Consider the following 18,919-nt stretch of genomic DNA (forward strand, 5'->3'; position numbering starts at 1 on the left):
ACACACACACACATACACACACACACACATAGAATTTGTCTATTTATTACCTATATTCTCTTTTGAAATTTAAGCTCTGTGCAACAGGAATTTTGTTTATCCTTATCACTGCCAAATCCCTAGCATCCAGAATAGTGTCTGACATACAGGAGGACTCAGTAAACGTTTTTTGAATGAATGAAGGAAGGAAGGCAACAGAACTGCTAATGGAATGGGGCTGGGTGGGGTAGGGGTGAAATGGGGAAAGGACTTGATTCTCTCGACTATCACTCAGTCAACTGCTGCTCTAAAGTTTCCTTCTTAGTATGTTCCTTTTACTTCTTGGGATTTCCAGATACAAGTATCCAAGGGGATTTGGACCCATATCTATTGTATTGTACTGTATATCTTTGTCAAAGTTCAAGGATATTTTCAAATTAATTTTAACCATTTCATTATTCAATTATTAATCTTTCCCCTGAATTTTTTTGTCCATTTGTTTGCTCTACCTTCCACCATGTTAAAATTGTAAGACATTCTCTACATTTTTTACTTGGGACATTTCACTGGAATAAAGAAAAACATCAATAGTTTCAGCAAAAAATGGCAATTAAAATTTACCCATTTATCAGCTGCTGTTTCATTTCTACTCTAATCACTCCCACATAGTCCTTCAGGGGAAGGACCAAAAAATAGCTTGCAAATGTGCAAGCGACTTCAGCTTCCTCATAAAATCTATTAGCTTTCTCCCAAATTACCCTAAATACATACACAGTATATTTGTAAATATACAACGCAGCTCAAAAACAAATGCCACCGGCTCTCTTCAACAAGGCTGCTGCCACCACAAACCTTCTGGAACTCTCTCTGCTGTTGCTGCTCTCTGGTAGGTGTAGGAGAAGCAGTGGTTCAGAGCTACAAGATCTGGGTTAGCATCTCATACTTATAAACTTTGTGAACCTCGGTTTGTTCATCTGTAAAAAAGCTCATAACACTCACTGAAAAGATGTACCAGGAGGAGTAAACAAGATGATACACATGGAGTGAATGGTTCACGGCAGGTGTGCAAACAGGGTTGGTTCCCTTATTCTCTTCACACATCAGTAAAGAAAAAAATACCTAACAATGCTTTCTGTTTATTAGAACTATTTTTTAAATTCCTTAAGACTCTCACTTCTCTGTGGCTCACAGAATTCGGATCTGTTTATAAAGACTACAGAGCAGAAACTAAAACTGAAAAAGGGGTTTAGATACTTGTGTGAGACCATAAGTGGTTTCTGGGAAGCAGTGAGGGAGATGGAAGGTAAAACTATTTCAAAGACATAAATGATATGATCAAATAAGCAAAATAAATACTTTGATGGCTGGAGAAGATACTCTATACAAGTACCAGGGGCCTCAGGGTAGGAGGTGAGGCTGCATTTTGAGCAGGATAATAGTATTACTCTCTCCCACTTGCTGTTACCTCTGCCTATTCCACCTTCATAAGTGGTCAGTGCCCTAACATTCCCACCCTCCTTAAGCCATTCCTAGGAACTACCTTCAACTTCATAAGCATCAACTCTTGATCCAACCCTCGAAAACAGCGCTGGTATTACTTCGACTCTGCCATTGAAAGCCTGAGTGAAATATACTCATGACTTCATCACACACCATCCAATGTGTCATGGCACCACAGAAAGTGTGTCTGTTGGTTCTCCAAGCCACAGTTAAAACCACCAGATCTTCACTTTTGGGGGGACCATATACCCTTTGAGAATATGATAAAGGGTATGATTCTCTCCCTATAACTTCAATTCAACACAGAATTTCAAAGGGTTTATGGAACTCTCTGGAGCTCTTCCATGGATCCCCAGGCCTGAGGGTAATCTTTCTGAGTTGGAAAATATCAAGATGCCCTCTCTTCTCACAGCATTGCAGGTACAGAGTATGAAGATATTTGCTTATGGGTGAAGAAGGGAAGGAGAGGAGAGAGGCAAATTTTAAATGGAAAGTGTTATTTTTTTTCTTCAAGTTAGAAAGTATTCAGATGAAGGAAAAAGACCATTCAAATGCCAGGACTTGGATGCATGCACCATAAGTTGAATGCATGCAAGTCAGAAGATTTGGCTTAACTCCAAGTACAAAATATTTCAGCTCCATGGGAGAAGCTAACCATAGGCCAAAACCTCAAAGCATATATGTAAACCATTTAGTATTCTAAAAGGTCCAATGTTTTAATTTCTCAAGAGATTCTCAAACTTCTCAGAAATTTAAATAATGCAAACGTTTTAAATATAGAGGGCTAGCAGTTGTTGAGAAATATTCTGGCATGGATTCTAATGGAGATTTGTTGATCTTTTTTCAGGGACACACTAGAAAATTTAAAACAGTCAGTGAGCACTTGGAAGACATCACCCTAATTTGTAACTATTTTAAGGCACATCAGATTAGGGTCTGAAACTTCCAGATATTACGCTTCTAAATTGTAGGGTAAAGCATTTGTCCTCTTTAACTGAAGATAAAAATTGGAAAAAAAATATTTCAAAGGCTTCTTACTCTAGTAACCACTGCCCCCATCCACATATTCTTCAATTAAGCAACTATTGGTCAGAGAGCAGACAATAAAAGCTGTCTAGTGAAAACTCAACGAAGCTGGCAGAGAAATGCTTAGTAATGTCAAAAGAGAGACTTGAGCTCAAAGAACTCTGTAATTGAGATTATTGCTAAATTTTTGACGGTTTTAAGTTTTCAATTTATAAGGTTCTCTTCCCACAAACTGGCCTTAAAACCTTACATTAAAAATGTGGCCAGAAAAACAATTTGGTGATTCCTCAAAAAGTTAAACACAGAATTACTATTTTGAACCATCAGTTTGACTCCTAGGTATATAAGCAAGAGAACTGAATACAGGCATTCAAACAAAAACTTGTTCATAAATGTTCATAGCAGCACTACTCATAATAGTCAAAAAGTGGAAAAAACCCAAATGTCCATTAACTGAGGAATGGATAAACAAAATGTAGTATATAGTCATACAACAAAATATCATTCAGCAATAAAAAGGAATGAAGAACTGATACATGCTACAACATGAACCTTGAAAACATGAAGCTAAATGAAAGAAGCCAGACACAAGAAGCCACATATTGTATAATACTATTTATATGAAATGTCCAGAATAGGCAAATCCAGAGAGACACAAAGCAGATTAGTGGCTGCCAGGGTCTTGGGAGAAGGGTGAATGGGTAGTGACTGTTTAATGGGTATGGGGTTTCTTTTTTGGAGTGATGAAAATATTCTGGAATTAGATAGTAGTGATGGTTGCACAAAATTGTGAATGCACTGTAAGTCACTGAATTGTACACTTTAAATTGGTTATAATGGTGAATTTTATGTTATGTAAATTTTACTTCAATTTTTAAAATGTGGTCAAACATTTTTTTCATTTTATGTTATAATTCTGGTGAATAAAGATATTAGTGAAACAAATTCCTACTGAAATTAAAAATTGGATACTACCATAGGTGTTTTCTTTTTGAAACTCATAAAATTTCTACGTCCGATTAGGCTGCACCTCACTTAAGTGGGAAACAATTCAATCAGCTGGATAGTTAAGAATATTATCATAGATACATATTTACAATTCTGGCAAAACACGACAAGAACAAATGGGGGAATACATTTACTTTGCCCAAAATTCACTGGAAGCTGAGCAACTCTACTTTACTTTAGATAAGTGAACAAAATCTTACCAAAATGTAGTGATTTAATTGTCAAAAAATAAAGGATTTATTGCTTTATATTTACCCTTCTTGATGTGCAAAAGCAGTAAGTTTTTTTTTTTTTTTTCCTGCCTACAGGATACAAGGCAAGATCCACCTGGTAAGATTTGGGAAGTTTGAAATGAAGTAAATTCACCAAATATTCATAAAGCACCTAATTACATATCTACACACAGTCACTATATTAAACTTGATTTTTAAATATATTTTTATTTTACATTTAATTTTTTAATTTAAAAATATTCATTAATTTTTAGCATTTATTCTTTTTTAATATAAGCATTTAAGGGTATAAATTTGTAGTTTCATTATGGCTCAGTTCTAAGTATTTTCTAGATTTATTCTTTGATCTATAAGTTATTTGGATGACTTTTTCTTTTCTCTACTCTTTTACTTCCTCCCCAATTTTTATTGTAAAAAGATTTAAACCTATAAGAGTTGTAACAGTACAATGATTATCCATACACCTTTCCCCTAGGTTCAATAACTGTTAACATTTTGCCATATGTGCTTCTTTGCCTTCATGTACTTTTTTTTCCTGAACCATTTGAGGGTTAGCTGCAAACAAATGATTTATTTAACAACTGTACTGCAAGTATTTGTTTTCTGTCAAAGTCATAAGAGTTGTATTGGGATACATTCTTTATAGTCATTCACCTTCATAAGAGTAAAAGTTAGAAAGTGCATTATAATAATTATCTTGACTTTTCTGTAAAATTTGTCATTGTTCTATATGTACTCTGAAGGCAATGTGCCTTCTATTTCTTTGGTATGATAACATTCTAATTTCTGACTTGGACATATTTTTCCATGTTAAATGGTCCTCTGCACCTTCCAATTCAAATCTTTCCCTTTTTCCAAGTCTCATCTTCCATAGACACGCCACACATATTCATACATCTATTCTGTTAGCCTTGGAATAAAGCCTTGTTGTGTGTAATGCTCATCAGGGTACTTATTTTCTGCTTTAATTTAAATTTTTGTTGCATAACACACTGCCTCAATGAGATGATAACCTCAGTGAGAAGATAGGGTGCAGGCCTTTTTAACCCCATGGGGAGTGGATACTCAACTTCTTTCTCAACTTAACTAAAATATTCTAGCATGATACTTGTTGAAGGAATGTGAATGCACTGAAGATTATATACATTTATTTCTACTGAGTTATACAGATAGGTGCTATAAACTCATATAAATTAATACCATAGTCTGGTTGACAATTTATCCTTGTGTCACTGAATCCAACCCTCATATTCTCCAGATGAAAGAATATTCCTGCTGAAAGAGTTCTGACAGATTTTCTAGTTCAGTCATGTATAAATATAATCCTATAATTTTTCACGTAGAGGAAACAGATCTACAGAAGGTAAATGACTGACCCAACATAAAACTTTTGAAGAGCAAAACCAAAACTAGAATTAGATGAGTTAATAGGTCTAAAGAACTTAGAGCAGGGCCTGGTTGATACAGGAAGGGCTTAAAAAATATTATTAGCCTCAGAATCAAGGTTTTTGGATGCCCATTTCAGCGTATTTTCTGCTAAAACACATTGTCGCAGAATTCTACAGTAAAATAATGCAGACAATCATTTGGGAAGCATGTTATACCTTCTTTTTTGAGCAAGAGACACATGGCAGGAAATCAGGCAGAGGCTGTTGTCAGAAGAGGCTCTGACCATTCTTTCCCACCAGAGGTTGTAAACTGCTTGCCTATGGGCCTGATCTGAATGGTTTTTATTTTATCTGACCTATACAATAGCTTTAAAAACTTAAGTTAGCTGCAACACTTAAAATTAGAGAGATTTCAAATAAATATGCAGATTTCTGGCTTCTTTGGGAAAACTAGAAAAATTTGACAACACTGGGCTTGCATTCCTAAATGTCACTCATCAGTGGGGTTTGAATTTGTAACTCTTGTCCTTTAGCTAAGGTCTTAATTATGATTAATGCATAGAATGATAACTTTGATTCATGTAGTAAGAACTACATTAGTTAGAAAATATTAAGTGATATTTGTTTGCTATACATAACTGCTAGCTGTACCTAGTAGCTATTTCCTATAGTAGGAAAATGTATTATTATAATAAGGATAAAAACAAAGGTGATTGTAGTGTTTAAAGGATTAATTATAATTTAACCAGAAAATCCATTTGAAGAGAAGAACCCCCGCTCTGGACTTCAGTTACATAAGATACCACTGTATTTTTCTTTTATGAGAGATGCTGGTCCAATAACCTTGATTCATGTGTTAAATAAAAACAAATGACACGATTATATCTGGAACCATTTTTTTCCTAATTTAAATATAGCCCTTAAGATCTGAAAATGTTTTAGTTAGCCTGCTTTTGACCGGAACTAAGCAGCTATAAGAGAAAAAATTAAAAATAAAAATAGGTTACAACATATTAAATATCCTCTCTCTGCCACCTTACATTTTTTGGTGCTAAAACATATGCTCTGCCACCTGCAGATAAAAGTCACACACTGAGAGTGTATATTCTGACAAGAATTACTAGTTACAAGCATGCCTAGTGATTTTGGACAGTAGCACTTAAGAAACCTTCAATCTGGCAGCTTTATCACCGCACATTTTGTCAAGTATTCCTGCAGTCTAAAGTTGTACAAGTTTGGGGATTTGACCTTTGGGAGAAAACAAAATAAAATGAAACCAAAAGGATCCCAGGGTAGCATTTTGATCTAACTTGTTCTATTTTTTCTGGTCAGATACATACCTTTTTTTCCAATTTATTTTAGATCTCAATGACAATGAAAATACAATGGATTTTTGCATTTTATGATAGAGTAAATCTCTCTATTGAAAGACCAAGAAAACTTCCATTCCTAGGCACACTGGGAAAATCTATCATAGGAGTTAAAAATTATTGTTGCTCCATAAGGAATTTATTTTCCTATCTTATATTAACTTTACCCTTGCTTGGTTTTTTATTTTATCTTATTCTGTATTTATATAGTTAATGTTTCATCTTGTTCCAAAAAGGGTTTGTGGCTTACAAAAAGAAACTCAGGCAGGACTTCCAGTGATGGCAAGCTAAGAGACTGGCAAACCTTCTCCCCAAATACAACTATAAAAGTCGACAAAATTTTCAAGTGCAACCATTTCAGCACTCCAGAAATCAACCAAAGACAAGCAACTTGAGAAGCGTTTATTCATGAAAAACTGCTGAGCTACAGGTAAGAACAGTGGCAATCTGTGTCAGCGGCAGCTCAGTAGGCATGGTAGAGCTTCCAGGGTGGGATTGGCTGTGAAAAACCTGCACCTTTGCTGCTAGAGGGGCTTGACTTGACTTGGAGTAGAAAGAGAAAAACCCATGCCCAAGAGTATTAACAAGCAAATAAAGCAAACTCGGTGGGAAACTGACCCCAAAAGCCCATGACCCTGCTAGACAGAGGTTGTGATCTTACTTGGGGTGAGCAGCAGACCAGTGGACTAGTCAGAAATTTAATAGGGAGATCCTGGAAGTGAGAAAGCCACTGAGAGACTACATGAATCCCCACACATCCCTCTTGGCTGGGAGGATGAGCACTGGCACAGAAATCTCAGGAAAACCCAGGAGAAAATGAAACGTTGAGGTAGACTTGAAAACTGCAAGAATTTTTAATGCATTCTGCAACTCACACACAGATTCACCCAGAGCCACAGTGCCTTGGGATGACTGTATCAACTCTGGCCATTAAACTATGCAGGCAAAGGGGGGTCTCCAGGAAGCCAGACTAAAATGAAAATAGCAATTTTAAAAAATTGCAGCAACAGCAATAACCCTGAAGGGAAAAAAAATCAGAATCTAGAGTTGCTGTCACTACTCCTATTCAATATAGTGCAGGACATTATAGCCAATGCAGTAGGCAAAAAAAGAAATGAAAGGCATGCATATTAGAAAGGAAGATATAAACTGTCTTTATTTATAGATGACATGGTCCTATATGTAGGAAATCATAAAGATTCTACCAAAAAAATTCTAGAACTAATGAATTTTAGTAAGGTTACAGAATACAAAACCAATAGGCAAAACCAATTTTAATTCTTTATACTAGCAATAAACAATTTGAAAATGAAATTAAGAAAAGAATTCTACTCATAATAGCATCAAAAAGAATGAAAAATTAAGAATATATTTTACAAAAGAAGTGTAAAAACACTAAAAAAACATTGCTAAGAGAAATTATAGATGATCTAAATAAAGAACAAAGAAGAACTTATACCACCTAATATCAAAATTTACTATAAAGCTACAATATTCAAGACACCATGGTATTGGTATAAAAAACAAACATAAAGATCAATGGAACAGAATACAAAGTTTATTAATAAATCCTTAGTTTATGGTCAACTGATTTTTGAGAAAGGTCCAAGGCAATTCAATGGGGAAACGATAGTTTTTTTCAACAAATGGTGCTGGGAAAATCAGATATCCACATGCTAAAAAATCAACTTAGATCCTTACCATATACCATACACAAAAATCAACTGAAAATGAGTCACACCTAAATGTTAGAGCTAAAACTATAAAACTTCTGCAACAAAACAACAAATAATCATTGTGACCTTGGGTTTGGCAAAGATTTTTTAGATATGATGCCAAAAATATGATCCATAAAAGAAAAAAGAATGATAAATTGAAAATCATCAAATTTTGAACTCATAAAAAACTTCTCTTCAAAAGATACCATTTAGAAGAGATAAGCTGCAGCTTGGGTAAAACATTTGTAAATCACACATCTGATAAGAGACTTGTATGCAGAATATATAAAGAATTACTTCAACCCAATAATAAGACAAACATCAAATTTAAAAATAGGCAAAAGAAACATTTCACCAAAGAAAACAAACATATGGCTAATAAACACAAGAAACCACACTCAACATCAAGTAGTCACAAATTAAAACCACACTGAGATAACACCACACACCCACTAGACTATAATCAAAAGGACTGAACATACCAAGCGTTGGTAAGGATGTGAAGAAACTGGAACTCTCATATTTTGCTGATGTGAATATAAAATAGTGTAGCCATTTTGAAAAACAGTTTTGTAGTTCCTTAAAAAGCTAAATATAAACTATTACATATAGAATGGATAAACAACAGGTCCTACTGTATAGCACTGGGAACTATATTCAATATCTTGTGATAAACCATAACGGAAAATATTATAATAAAGAATGTATATATGTGTATAACTGAGTCACTTTGCTGTACAGCAGAAATTAACACAACATTGTAAATCAATTATACTTTAATTAAAAAATAAATTTAAAAAAGCTAAATATAAACTAATCAAATGACCCACAAATTCCACTCCTAAGTTTATACTCAAGATAAATGAAAATATATGTCTGGACTGATTCATATGTGAATGTTCATAGCAGTATTATACATAATAGCTCCAAGCTGAAAATAATTCTAATGTCTATCAACTGGCTAACAGATAAATGAAATGGAATACTATTTAGCAATGAAAAGGAATGAACTAGTGATCTGTGCTACCACATGGTTGAATCTCATAAACATTGTAAGTAACATAAGCCAGATATAAAAGACCACATACTGTATGACTCTATTTATATGATATCTATGGAGATAGCAGATCACTGGTTGTCTGGGGCTATGGGTGGGAGCAGGATTGACTGCAAATGGGCACAAAGAAACTTTCTGGGGTGATGGAAATATACTAAAATGGGATTGTGGTGATAATTGTGCAACTATAAATTTGCTAAAAAAACTACTGAATTGTACACTTACATGGATTTAATAGTATGTAAATTCTACTTAAATAATTCTATTAAAATAAACACAATATAAAATTATATGAAAGTACAAAAACATTTGAAGAAGTCAAGGCAAAAACAAAAAATGGACAAGAAAATAATGAACAAATATGATTAGTCCTATTTAGTTGCAACAGATGAGATGCAAATTTATCTCTAAGCTCCCAAATGGCTTAAGCTATGAGGAGACTACAGTGGGTATGTCAGTGGTTCCCAAACATGGGAAACCACTGAGGATTACCTGGGGATCTTTGAAAAGGTTGATGCCTGGATCCCACCCTAGACATTCTGAATGAACTATAATAGGAAAGAGGCCTTGGCTGCTCAGGTAATGCTCTTGTGGAACAAAGTCTGGAAACCACTGGAATAACATACTATAAGATTTTCATTGTTCATCTGATAAAAAAAAATAATAACTGGGGAAGAACTGAATTCTGGGAAGGATTTCTCCTATGGGTACTCCTAGGAGAGAACCTCATAAGATGTAGCAGATTACTGCCTCTAAGTCAGCTACCCCCTGGCCCATCATGGGCCCTGAATGGGTTGCAGGGGTGCAGAGACAGTGATCCTTCAGTCCTCAGGGCAGCCAAGGGGACCAGGGGCAGCTGGAGCCTGTGGCCTCCAGCCTTGAGCTGTCCCCTCCATCCATACCAGGATACTGAACAAGTATTATATTTTTTATAACATGTGCCATAAAATAGAAAGCACTTCACCTAAAAGATATCTACAACAGCTGTAATGGGGAGTTTTATGTAATTGTTTCTTTTAACAAGCTGATAACACAACAGAGAATACAATTCAGTTAAAACATTTCTGCAAGGGGCCAAAAATGTCCAGTTATCTATGACTTGGCTTCATTTACCCCATAGTATTATATATAGCTACAAAACCCACCTGAACTCCTGCTTTTAGGTGGCATTTATGTCAATTAATTTACATTATTTATTAATGAGGTCACCTTCCCTCACCATGGGGGCCAAGTTTGGCCAAAGGAGCTGGCCGTGATGCCCAATGAGTGTTCTCAGATGCCTCAGAAATCGTGAAAGGCCCTTTGATGTCTGCCTCTCCAAAATCTACAGCTTAAATGTGATTTTTAAGCTCACTGTAACCACAACATAAACTACATTGCAGAATAACAAGCTTGTAGAATATTCATGTTATTTATGAGGGACTGACCTAAGATTTAAAAAATTAATAGTTCACCTTTAGTCCGAACCTTCCCCTCCTTCTCCATTTAAGTTAATTCCACACAGAGTGAGTGTTTATAGTGTGTGTCACTGGGGAGCACTAAGATTCTACCCTTCAGAATTTTTTCAGAGCACGAAATTTCAGGTACAGAAGCTTACCAATATGGGGTATGGCTTATGGCTCCATATATTCTCCTGGTCAACTGTAAACCTTACTCAGGAGAATCTTCCTAGGGTGTTTTCCCAGCAAATATGACTTCAAGGAGATAGCCTTGATAAGTACATTAGTTAATCTTTATGGTTCTCTACCCCATTAGTCACATCACTACACGAGAGTTACACCAACTATAGACAGTAGAATCATCTTATATATTAACTTCCCATATGACACATCAGATTCCTGTATCAAGAGCTCCTGTTCCAAATCAAAAAGTTAGGTTCTTGCCCATATATATATATATATATATATATATATATATATATATATATATGAAACCACAATATTCCATCTAACTATAGAGAAATTCCATTCTTCCCCTAATGAATTTTTACTATCTGTAAAAGTGAACCAAGAGGATTTTACTCTTATTATACGAGTAAAATCACCTTGGTTTACTCTGAAAAATGAAAGAGTATGAATACACATATTTCTAAAATGTGTGTATAATCAAAAGAGGATTTCAGAGAAAAGTACAAATGTGAGGACAGCAAAAAGAAAAAAGTAGTCCATGAATGTTCAGCACTTATGGGTAAAACTTAAGCAAAAACTATAGCTAAAAATTTTTTAAAAAGCACCCTTATGTCTCTTTATTAGTTTAAAATTCATCACAAATATAGAACTACCTTCTGCTCCAATCCCCTTAAGTCATCTTGTTAAATTTTGTCACAACATGTGTTACTGTAGTTCTACACTTTTACCTTTGCACTTTGTAGTGTGTAGCAGAGCAACATAATTAACCACTGCTAGGTAGTGTTTACGTTAGTTCTCAAAAGGTTAAGAAGCTGATTATAGCTAAAATCAGCTTTGCCTGAGGCTTCAGGGGCTCTGTGTAATCAAATTAGACAAGCAGGGCACAGTGTCACCTAACACAAACCAGTGGCACTTTCTTCTTTGCTCTGACCCCTTCCGCTCCCCCCCCCCTTTTTTTTATAAGGGAACAACTCACGCTTTGTGCTTTTACCAGATAATTTTAAAAGACTTGTTTCTAATAAATTTGACATGAAATCTCATAAGATGTCCACCTGTTCAAAAGTACTGAGAGCAAGTAGAGAAATTTTTGAAAAAAAAATTTGAGAAAAAATCTTGTTAAAAAGAAGTCTACATTTAGAGAGCTTGAGGTGTTTTAAAGAAAGTATTTTCTTAAAAGGCAGGTGACAACACGATCACATGTACATGATGTTACGAATATTTCCTAGCTTTGGAAAGACTGTCAGTTTTGTTCTGCAGAAAACCACATAGTGGCTTATCTGCTTCCAAGAGAACTCAGAGAACTTTATAAACCTGATAGATAACACATTAGCATTTCTAAGAAGCCATGGGTAACACACTCCGCTGAGTTATAGCTCATCCTCTCTCCATCTCTACTCTTTGAAGTCAGGCAAGACGAACTGTATAATGGACGCGTTTAAGGAGGAGGTTTAATAAGGTGAGGAGAAGAGCACACCAGCCCTACTTCAGAGACTCCCTTTCCACAAGGTGCTAAATTTAAATGCAGTAAGAAGTATCAGTCAAATCCAAATCTTGCTACCTTTGAGCCTAAAGGGAACAAAAGAATGAACACTAGATATTTTAAAAGAAAAGCAATGGCAAATTTAAATAAAATCTAGAATTTTGTTCTTAAAAAATTTATGAATCATTATTAAAACTATATTTGACTTTAAACTTTTGGCCCAAATGCTACATATTTATTACTGTGCTTGAAATATAGAAACAAAATGAATGTAAACATCCTACACATGAGTGATCAGGAGAATATGAGTTTTGCTAATGATTTATTCTGGGCAATAAAATCAAAACTTGTTATTTTAATTGATTATGTCATAAAGAGTTCCTGGAGAAGTCAAATCTTGCTATTTGCACAGTCAGACAATTTCTGCGAATCCAGCAGTACTTAACAAATTCACATGTGGTTAGCTTGTCTTGCTGTAGCTGTATATCACATTTCTGTGCTGCAAGCTGTGCAAAAAAAATCAATATGCCAAGTTTAACAAAAGGACAGGAAACATGATGTTCTCCTATATTTCCAATGAACCTCAAATGACTCTGCTGTTCATACTCAGTGCAATTTATGGCAGCGAAATGTATTCTTCAATGAAAAAAATCTACAATGGAGTGAATTATATAAATTCAGAGCTGCAGTTCTGCCTTATCCCATAATAACAATTTATTTAGAAGATTCTGACATTCTGATTCAATGTGCACAGTACAATCAGCCATTCACAAGGCGTATTTTATTTTTCTTGATGAAGGCTAAAGTATATTCCTTAGCCCAAATAAATATATGCTGCCTATCTATGGTAATACTTTGATATACATATTTAATTTAGGTTCTGGAGACTTTTTTCCATGATCTCTTTTCACACGTGAAACACAGGATGAGACGGTATCTGTTTGGCAAATGCTTTAAATTATAACACTAAGGACAAAAAGCTCAGTGGGTCCTGAGCTACTGCACTGGTTAATTGATTCTAGATTTTAACATCTTCTTTTACTGCTGCAGAAATACACTATGTGTGGAAGTAGATTAGGACGAAATGTTAAGAATGAGGTAGGAGTGGTCATGACCAATAGGTCAGCACAGAGTGGTGCCACTTCTGCCTTCTCAAGTCAGTGATGTGGAACTAAATGTGGCAAAACAACCAGTAAGCTGGACTTCAGCCAAAGGAATCAGAACTGTTGCCACAGTTGCCTGTTTTGTTTTGTTTTTTTGTAGTTGTTGCTGCTGGTATTTTTGGTTTTGTTTTTTAACTTGAGTAAAAAGAGAATTGGCTTTAGGAATCTTCAAAAGGGCTATACACAAAGAAAAATAAGGAAGCTAAACAATCCACAATTACAGAGGAATTCACTTAAACATATGGAAAACTCTTTGGCAATTTCTCTTCATTCCAGTGAGCAGCAGTAAATGGATTAATGGCACTTAGCTGGAAGAGCATGTCCGTGATCAGAACTGAAGCTGTAAGCTGTTATATACAACACACTCAGAAGATAACATTTATTTCTAACTTTCTACTAATGTGTTATTTGCAGGACCAATTTCATTCATAGATTAATATACTATTTAAAAGAGGATGGGCATTAAGTTCCCAATCAGAAAATAACAATGTAATGATTTTAAGTGTTGAATAATATTAATGTTGCTATAAATAATCATTTCAGTAAAATTCATATTCCTATTTCAAAAGAGAGGATACAACATGGCCCAGAATACTGATATGGAGTTTTTGTATGGTTATTCAGAAAACCCAGAGTACCAAAGCTTGGGAAAGAATATACCAAGGTATACAAATCATAATTTAATTGTGTATTGAAGTAGACTCTTTAAAGTCTGCAATCACAATTAATAGTCATAAATAAACCCCAGTTAGTTGTATGGCCCTGGTATATAACCCACTCCCAGGAGATGAGAGAATTAACATTTTTGGAAAATGCTTAATTATTTTCACAACAACAAAAAAGGATCTATCCATTTTACTTCTGGAGAACGGTTTATTACTGAGAAAAACTGCCTTAACATGTTATTGGTTTTTGGTTTAAATGGCAATTCAAATTATTTTTCCACATTTTTCATCTTTATAGATTTAGTATTTTCTAGCTTTTTCTCACCTCTCTCTATATGTTCTTTGGTAGTACCTCTTTCCTCTTTACTGGAAAGCAGCTGTTAATGAGATTTCCCTATCACTTTATTGCCAATAAATCAAATCTATGGATTCACTTCTGACGTAAACGCCTGTTCTCTGTTCTTGAGGCAACACTGCCAGGTCTCTCTGGGATGTCTTCTTTAGACCGCCAATCATCTCTTTATACTCAAAAGGAGGGGTCCAACTGCACTTTTTCTAGCACTACTTCATTTCTCCTGTGTGGCTGGTATCTTCACTTCTTATCTGCCCACACAGGAGATTACTTCATAACTTTTATACACCTCAAAATGTCGGAATCTTTACAAAATTATCCCGAGTTTTCTCCCTGCTATTATCTATAGGCCAGAATACACCAGGCGCTGCAAACTGAAACATTTGGTCTGTCAGAATTCTTGGGCTATGGAGAGCATACTTAATTCAGCCTTAATTAAGGCACTAAGAGAGAATCTCAGAGCTGGATAAGATCATGAAAATCATCTACCTGCCTAATATTTAAAACAATGAGAGATCCTGAGAAATTCAGTAACTGGCCCAGAGCAACATATTGGTTAGTGACTCTGATCTTTCCATACCCACATTGTGCTTTTTTTAGTCCTCTGCAATTATTATGCTCTTCAAACAGAATTGAAGTTAAAATTTTAACTTCTCATTTTCCTACCTGTTTTGTTCCCTTCCTTCAAGGAATGCAGATATAAAGATCCTTTGGTTTCTATTTTTAGCACTCTGAAAATCCATTTGGGTTCCAGGTCTTTAAAAAAGCTCCCTTTTTCATTTTCCTTATGCCCTCTTTTCTGAGCATTTTAGAGTAGGTTCCTCTCTCTCCCGACCTTCAACACTAGAAGAGAGGTGCATCATTTTGTTGTTTGCCCTTATCTACTTAAACCACCATGCGCTCCTTCTTTTTCAAATCCCTTGGAGATAACCGTTTATGACACTTTGTAAAATCCATCTAACTACTGGACTGCAGACAACAGCTGCATGCTACTATCATCACTTAATCTTCAACTCTATTTCTTCATATCCTTTAATTTTTAGAAACAAAGAACTCTAGAACTGAAATAGGTATTAAAGATTTTTTAATCTCTCCCAAATGTAAGAATTCCTTCTATCGAATTACTGACAAGTGGTCATTGAGCCTTTACTTGAATGCTTCGAAAGATGGAAAGCTCATTAGTTTACAGTGCAGTCCATTCCATTTCCCAAACAATACAATCATTATATTGAGCTTATTTAATTCCCATAATCCACAATTAAAGCTTCTGTCGTAAGTATTCAGAATGTCGTATATGGTTTGGGGTTGAGAAGAGCTAAGTCATTAAGTCTTCTGTTAGTCCTTTGGTGCCGTCACTTTAAGATCTGCATGCTATCTACCAGATTTCAAGAGCTGCTGCCCCTGCCTCTTGCCCCATGGTACTGAATACCTACCATCAACTTTACCAAATTATTCAAGGAAAATAATTTAAAATTTTTATCTGGGCCATTTAAAGAAAAATTGAAAATCTTCAGCTGATGCTAATTCTACACCTCTCAAGAAACTGGCCTGCATAATATTTTAGTACCTACTTGGTTATGAGTATAGGAGAAGCTCTAATATATTAACTTTTATATTGCTGGAAAACTATATGTCCATGAAAACTTTATTAATATTATTATTTTTTCACTAGAGAAAGCATGTGCTTCCAAGAATTATATTTCAGGCATTTATGATGGACAATCCATGTTTTAGACTTCATTCCTTTTAACTTCATTGATTTACAGGGCCAAGGACCGGATTCAACTTTTAATATTTTATTTTGTGAACCTAACTGAAGTGGCAGGCGTATATACAATCTTACCTACATGTGTATATTATACTTTTGAAATAAACATAATGAAGAACATTATATGTTTAATGTGAACATAGTGTAAGGCCTTGTGGTAAAAGGCATAATTTTGGGAAAAGTGAATAAATAAATAAATATGGTCTATTTTTTAGTGGTAAAATCCTGAAAGTAAGCAAATATGCTAACTCTTTGGACTGGTTTAACTTTGAGATTCGTGTAAAGGGTAGTTTTTAATTTGACAGGTTTGGAAAAGGGGAAGGCGGGAAGCAGAGGGGTGGATCCTAGCGAGGCAGCTCTGTAAGATGAATTGCTATTAGGGCAGAGCGGCTGGTTACAGTAATAGCTGGAAACCATAAGTGTTACAGGCTTTGAAGTCAGTTCAGCTTTGATGTCTTACTCTCATAGTTAATCGTAAGATAGTATGGAAGAGGAAAAAAATAAGACTTTCCAATACTGTCCGTGGTGCCACTGCTTAGGAAATCCTAGCATGAAAAAAGACTGGTGTCTGTGTGAACTTTAAGTAGCACCAGTCTGCTCTCTATTTTGAAAAAGTTTTAAATTACTGACGTGACAATTAAAATTATTTGTTAGTTTGGGGAAAGCACATGGATATGCAAAAACATTTTTACATTTGTCTTTAGAACATGTGAATCAGTCAATGGTGAACATGTATTAATGATGATTTGGGGTTGTCACTATGCTAACTACTACTTAGATCAAGTTATACGTATTTGGTTCCCAATCTTGAGGAATTTATCAGCTGAGGACTGATAACCCTGCCTTGAAGGAACCTTAGGCATCATCTAACCCAAGACTGAAGCCCAGAGAAGCTGGCTTATTTTGAAAACAAAACATGAAACTGCTAAGTACACCCATACAGACACATAAATTAAATAAATGAAGACCAATAGATAGATAGAAATGAAGGGATAAGAGCATCTTGTGAATTTTTGGCTAGAATAAACATTATTGGAATTTCATGTTTAGACAGAGTATTGTGTCCCTAAATCCAGTCATTTTTGTAAGACTTTTATGCATTTTGCCATATTCACAAACTACCAGTACTACAAAAATAGCTAGTATTTTTCTTCACATCAATTCACTTTTTCTATTTGCCTAGTCCAAAGCAATAATATCCATTAAAAAGGCTTCATGTGTTATTCATATCTTTTGCTAACATATATTAGAATAAACAAATAACTACTAAAATAAAAAAACAGTTCATCCACAAACCACCAGTAATATGTATATAAAACACTGAGATGGGGCTTCCCTGGTGGCGCAGTGGTTGAGAGTCCGCCTGCTGATGTAGGGGACACGGGTTCGTGCCCCGGTCCGGGAAGATCCCACATGCCGCGGAGCGGCTGGGCCCCTGAGCCATGGCCGCTGAGCCTGCGCGTCCGGAGCCTGTGCTCCACAACGGGAGAGGCCACAGCGGTGAGAGGCCCGCGTACCGCAAAAAAAAAAAGCGCCAAACAAACAAAAAAACAAACAAACAAAAAACACTGAGATGGAGGACTCAAAGGAAGAATATATCCTAGTTATTTCTTGTGGTACTTAAATGAGAACTATGATTTTTAAGTCTGTACTCCTTAAGTTTTATATGTCTATGTGTCCAGTGACCTATGATAACTTGAAATTTAAATTTTCTTTTCTTTAGGTTCATGTGGTTTGATGCTTCCCACTTTAAAACTTTGTTTAGTTATTGGGGCCTGCCTCAGCTTACTTCATGAGTAATAAATAATCTATAGTTTAAAAAAATCTATAATACATATGATAGTAATGATAGTCTGAGACCTAGGTAGTAACATAAAAACGTTGAAAAAGAAAGTTTCCTTTTGACTCTTTCTTCATAGTGCTTATTGCTTTAAAATAAAAAAAAAAACCTTCTAGGGGCAGAAACAATCTTACAGTCATGACTTTACTGGGAAAAGGAAAAGAACAATTAAAGTTCTATGGCATTCCTCTTGTTTTTGTGTAGGTATCATGTAATGAGATGTGGAAGAATCCAAAGCCAGATACTAGAAGAGAGGGGTTAACTACACCTCATGTAAACAAAAGGTTATTCCTCTGTTAAGTTCTTACCCTTTAAGTGCATTAGAGTTGACTGTAAACATAAACAAGAGCCACTGGTGGGCAATTAAATTTGAAGAAGTGGCTCATAAAAAGTGGAATATCCAGTACGTATTAGAATCAGTTACACAACATCTGATTTAATAGTTAGATTTTAAGCATTCCCTTATAATACATGTTAAATGGTCTCAACAAATCATATTCTGTAATGTAGCAAAATGACAATTTCAATGTAGTCTAAGGCTTGTAGGACAAGAACATTAAAGCAAATTAATCTGTAATCCTTTATCTACGTTACAAGGTTGAAAATCTGCAGGCATTTATAACAAGAACTTTAAAATGAATTTGCCATTCCCAAAGTCATCTCACTAGACAGGAAAGAGAGCTTGGCATGTGACCAATAAATTATGAGAGAGCAACACCTCAGGGTTAGAGGGCACTGATGGCT

At 35.2% G+C, this 18,919-nt stretch overlaps 1 protein-coding gene across 14 annotated transcripts in view; it reads right to left on the bottom strand.

The window, feature by feature from the left end:
* ARB2A (ARB2 cotranscriptional regulator A) overlaps nucleotides 1-18,919 on the bottom strand; it is a 447,123-nt gene that overhangs the window by 101,221 nt on the left and 326,983 nt on the right. The window contains exon 12 of one of the 14 annotated variants that reach the window (XM_055086676.1): nucleotides 12,313-12,473. The exons of 12 other annotated variants lie outside the window; for them this stretch is intronic. In XM_055086676.1, coding sequence (XP_054942651.1) covers nucleotides 12,442-12,473 — 32 coding nt within the window. In that variant the 3' untranslated portion in view covers nucleotides 12,313-12,441. Of the gene's footprint in view, nucleotides 1-12,312; nucleotides 12,474-12,690; nucleotides 12,894-18,919 lie in introns of those variants that run through there. One more of the 14 variants, XM_055086678.1, reaches the window with a different exon arrangement.

Source organism: Physeter macrocephalus, chromosome 8 (assembly GCF_002837175.3).
Source record: "Physeter macrocephalus isolate SW-GA chromosome 8, ASM283717v5, whole genome shotgun sequence".
Classification (NCBI taxonomy): domain Eukaryota; kingdom Metazoa; phylum Chordata; class Mammalia; order Artiodactyla; family Physeteridae; genus Physeter; species Physeter macrocephalus.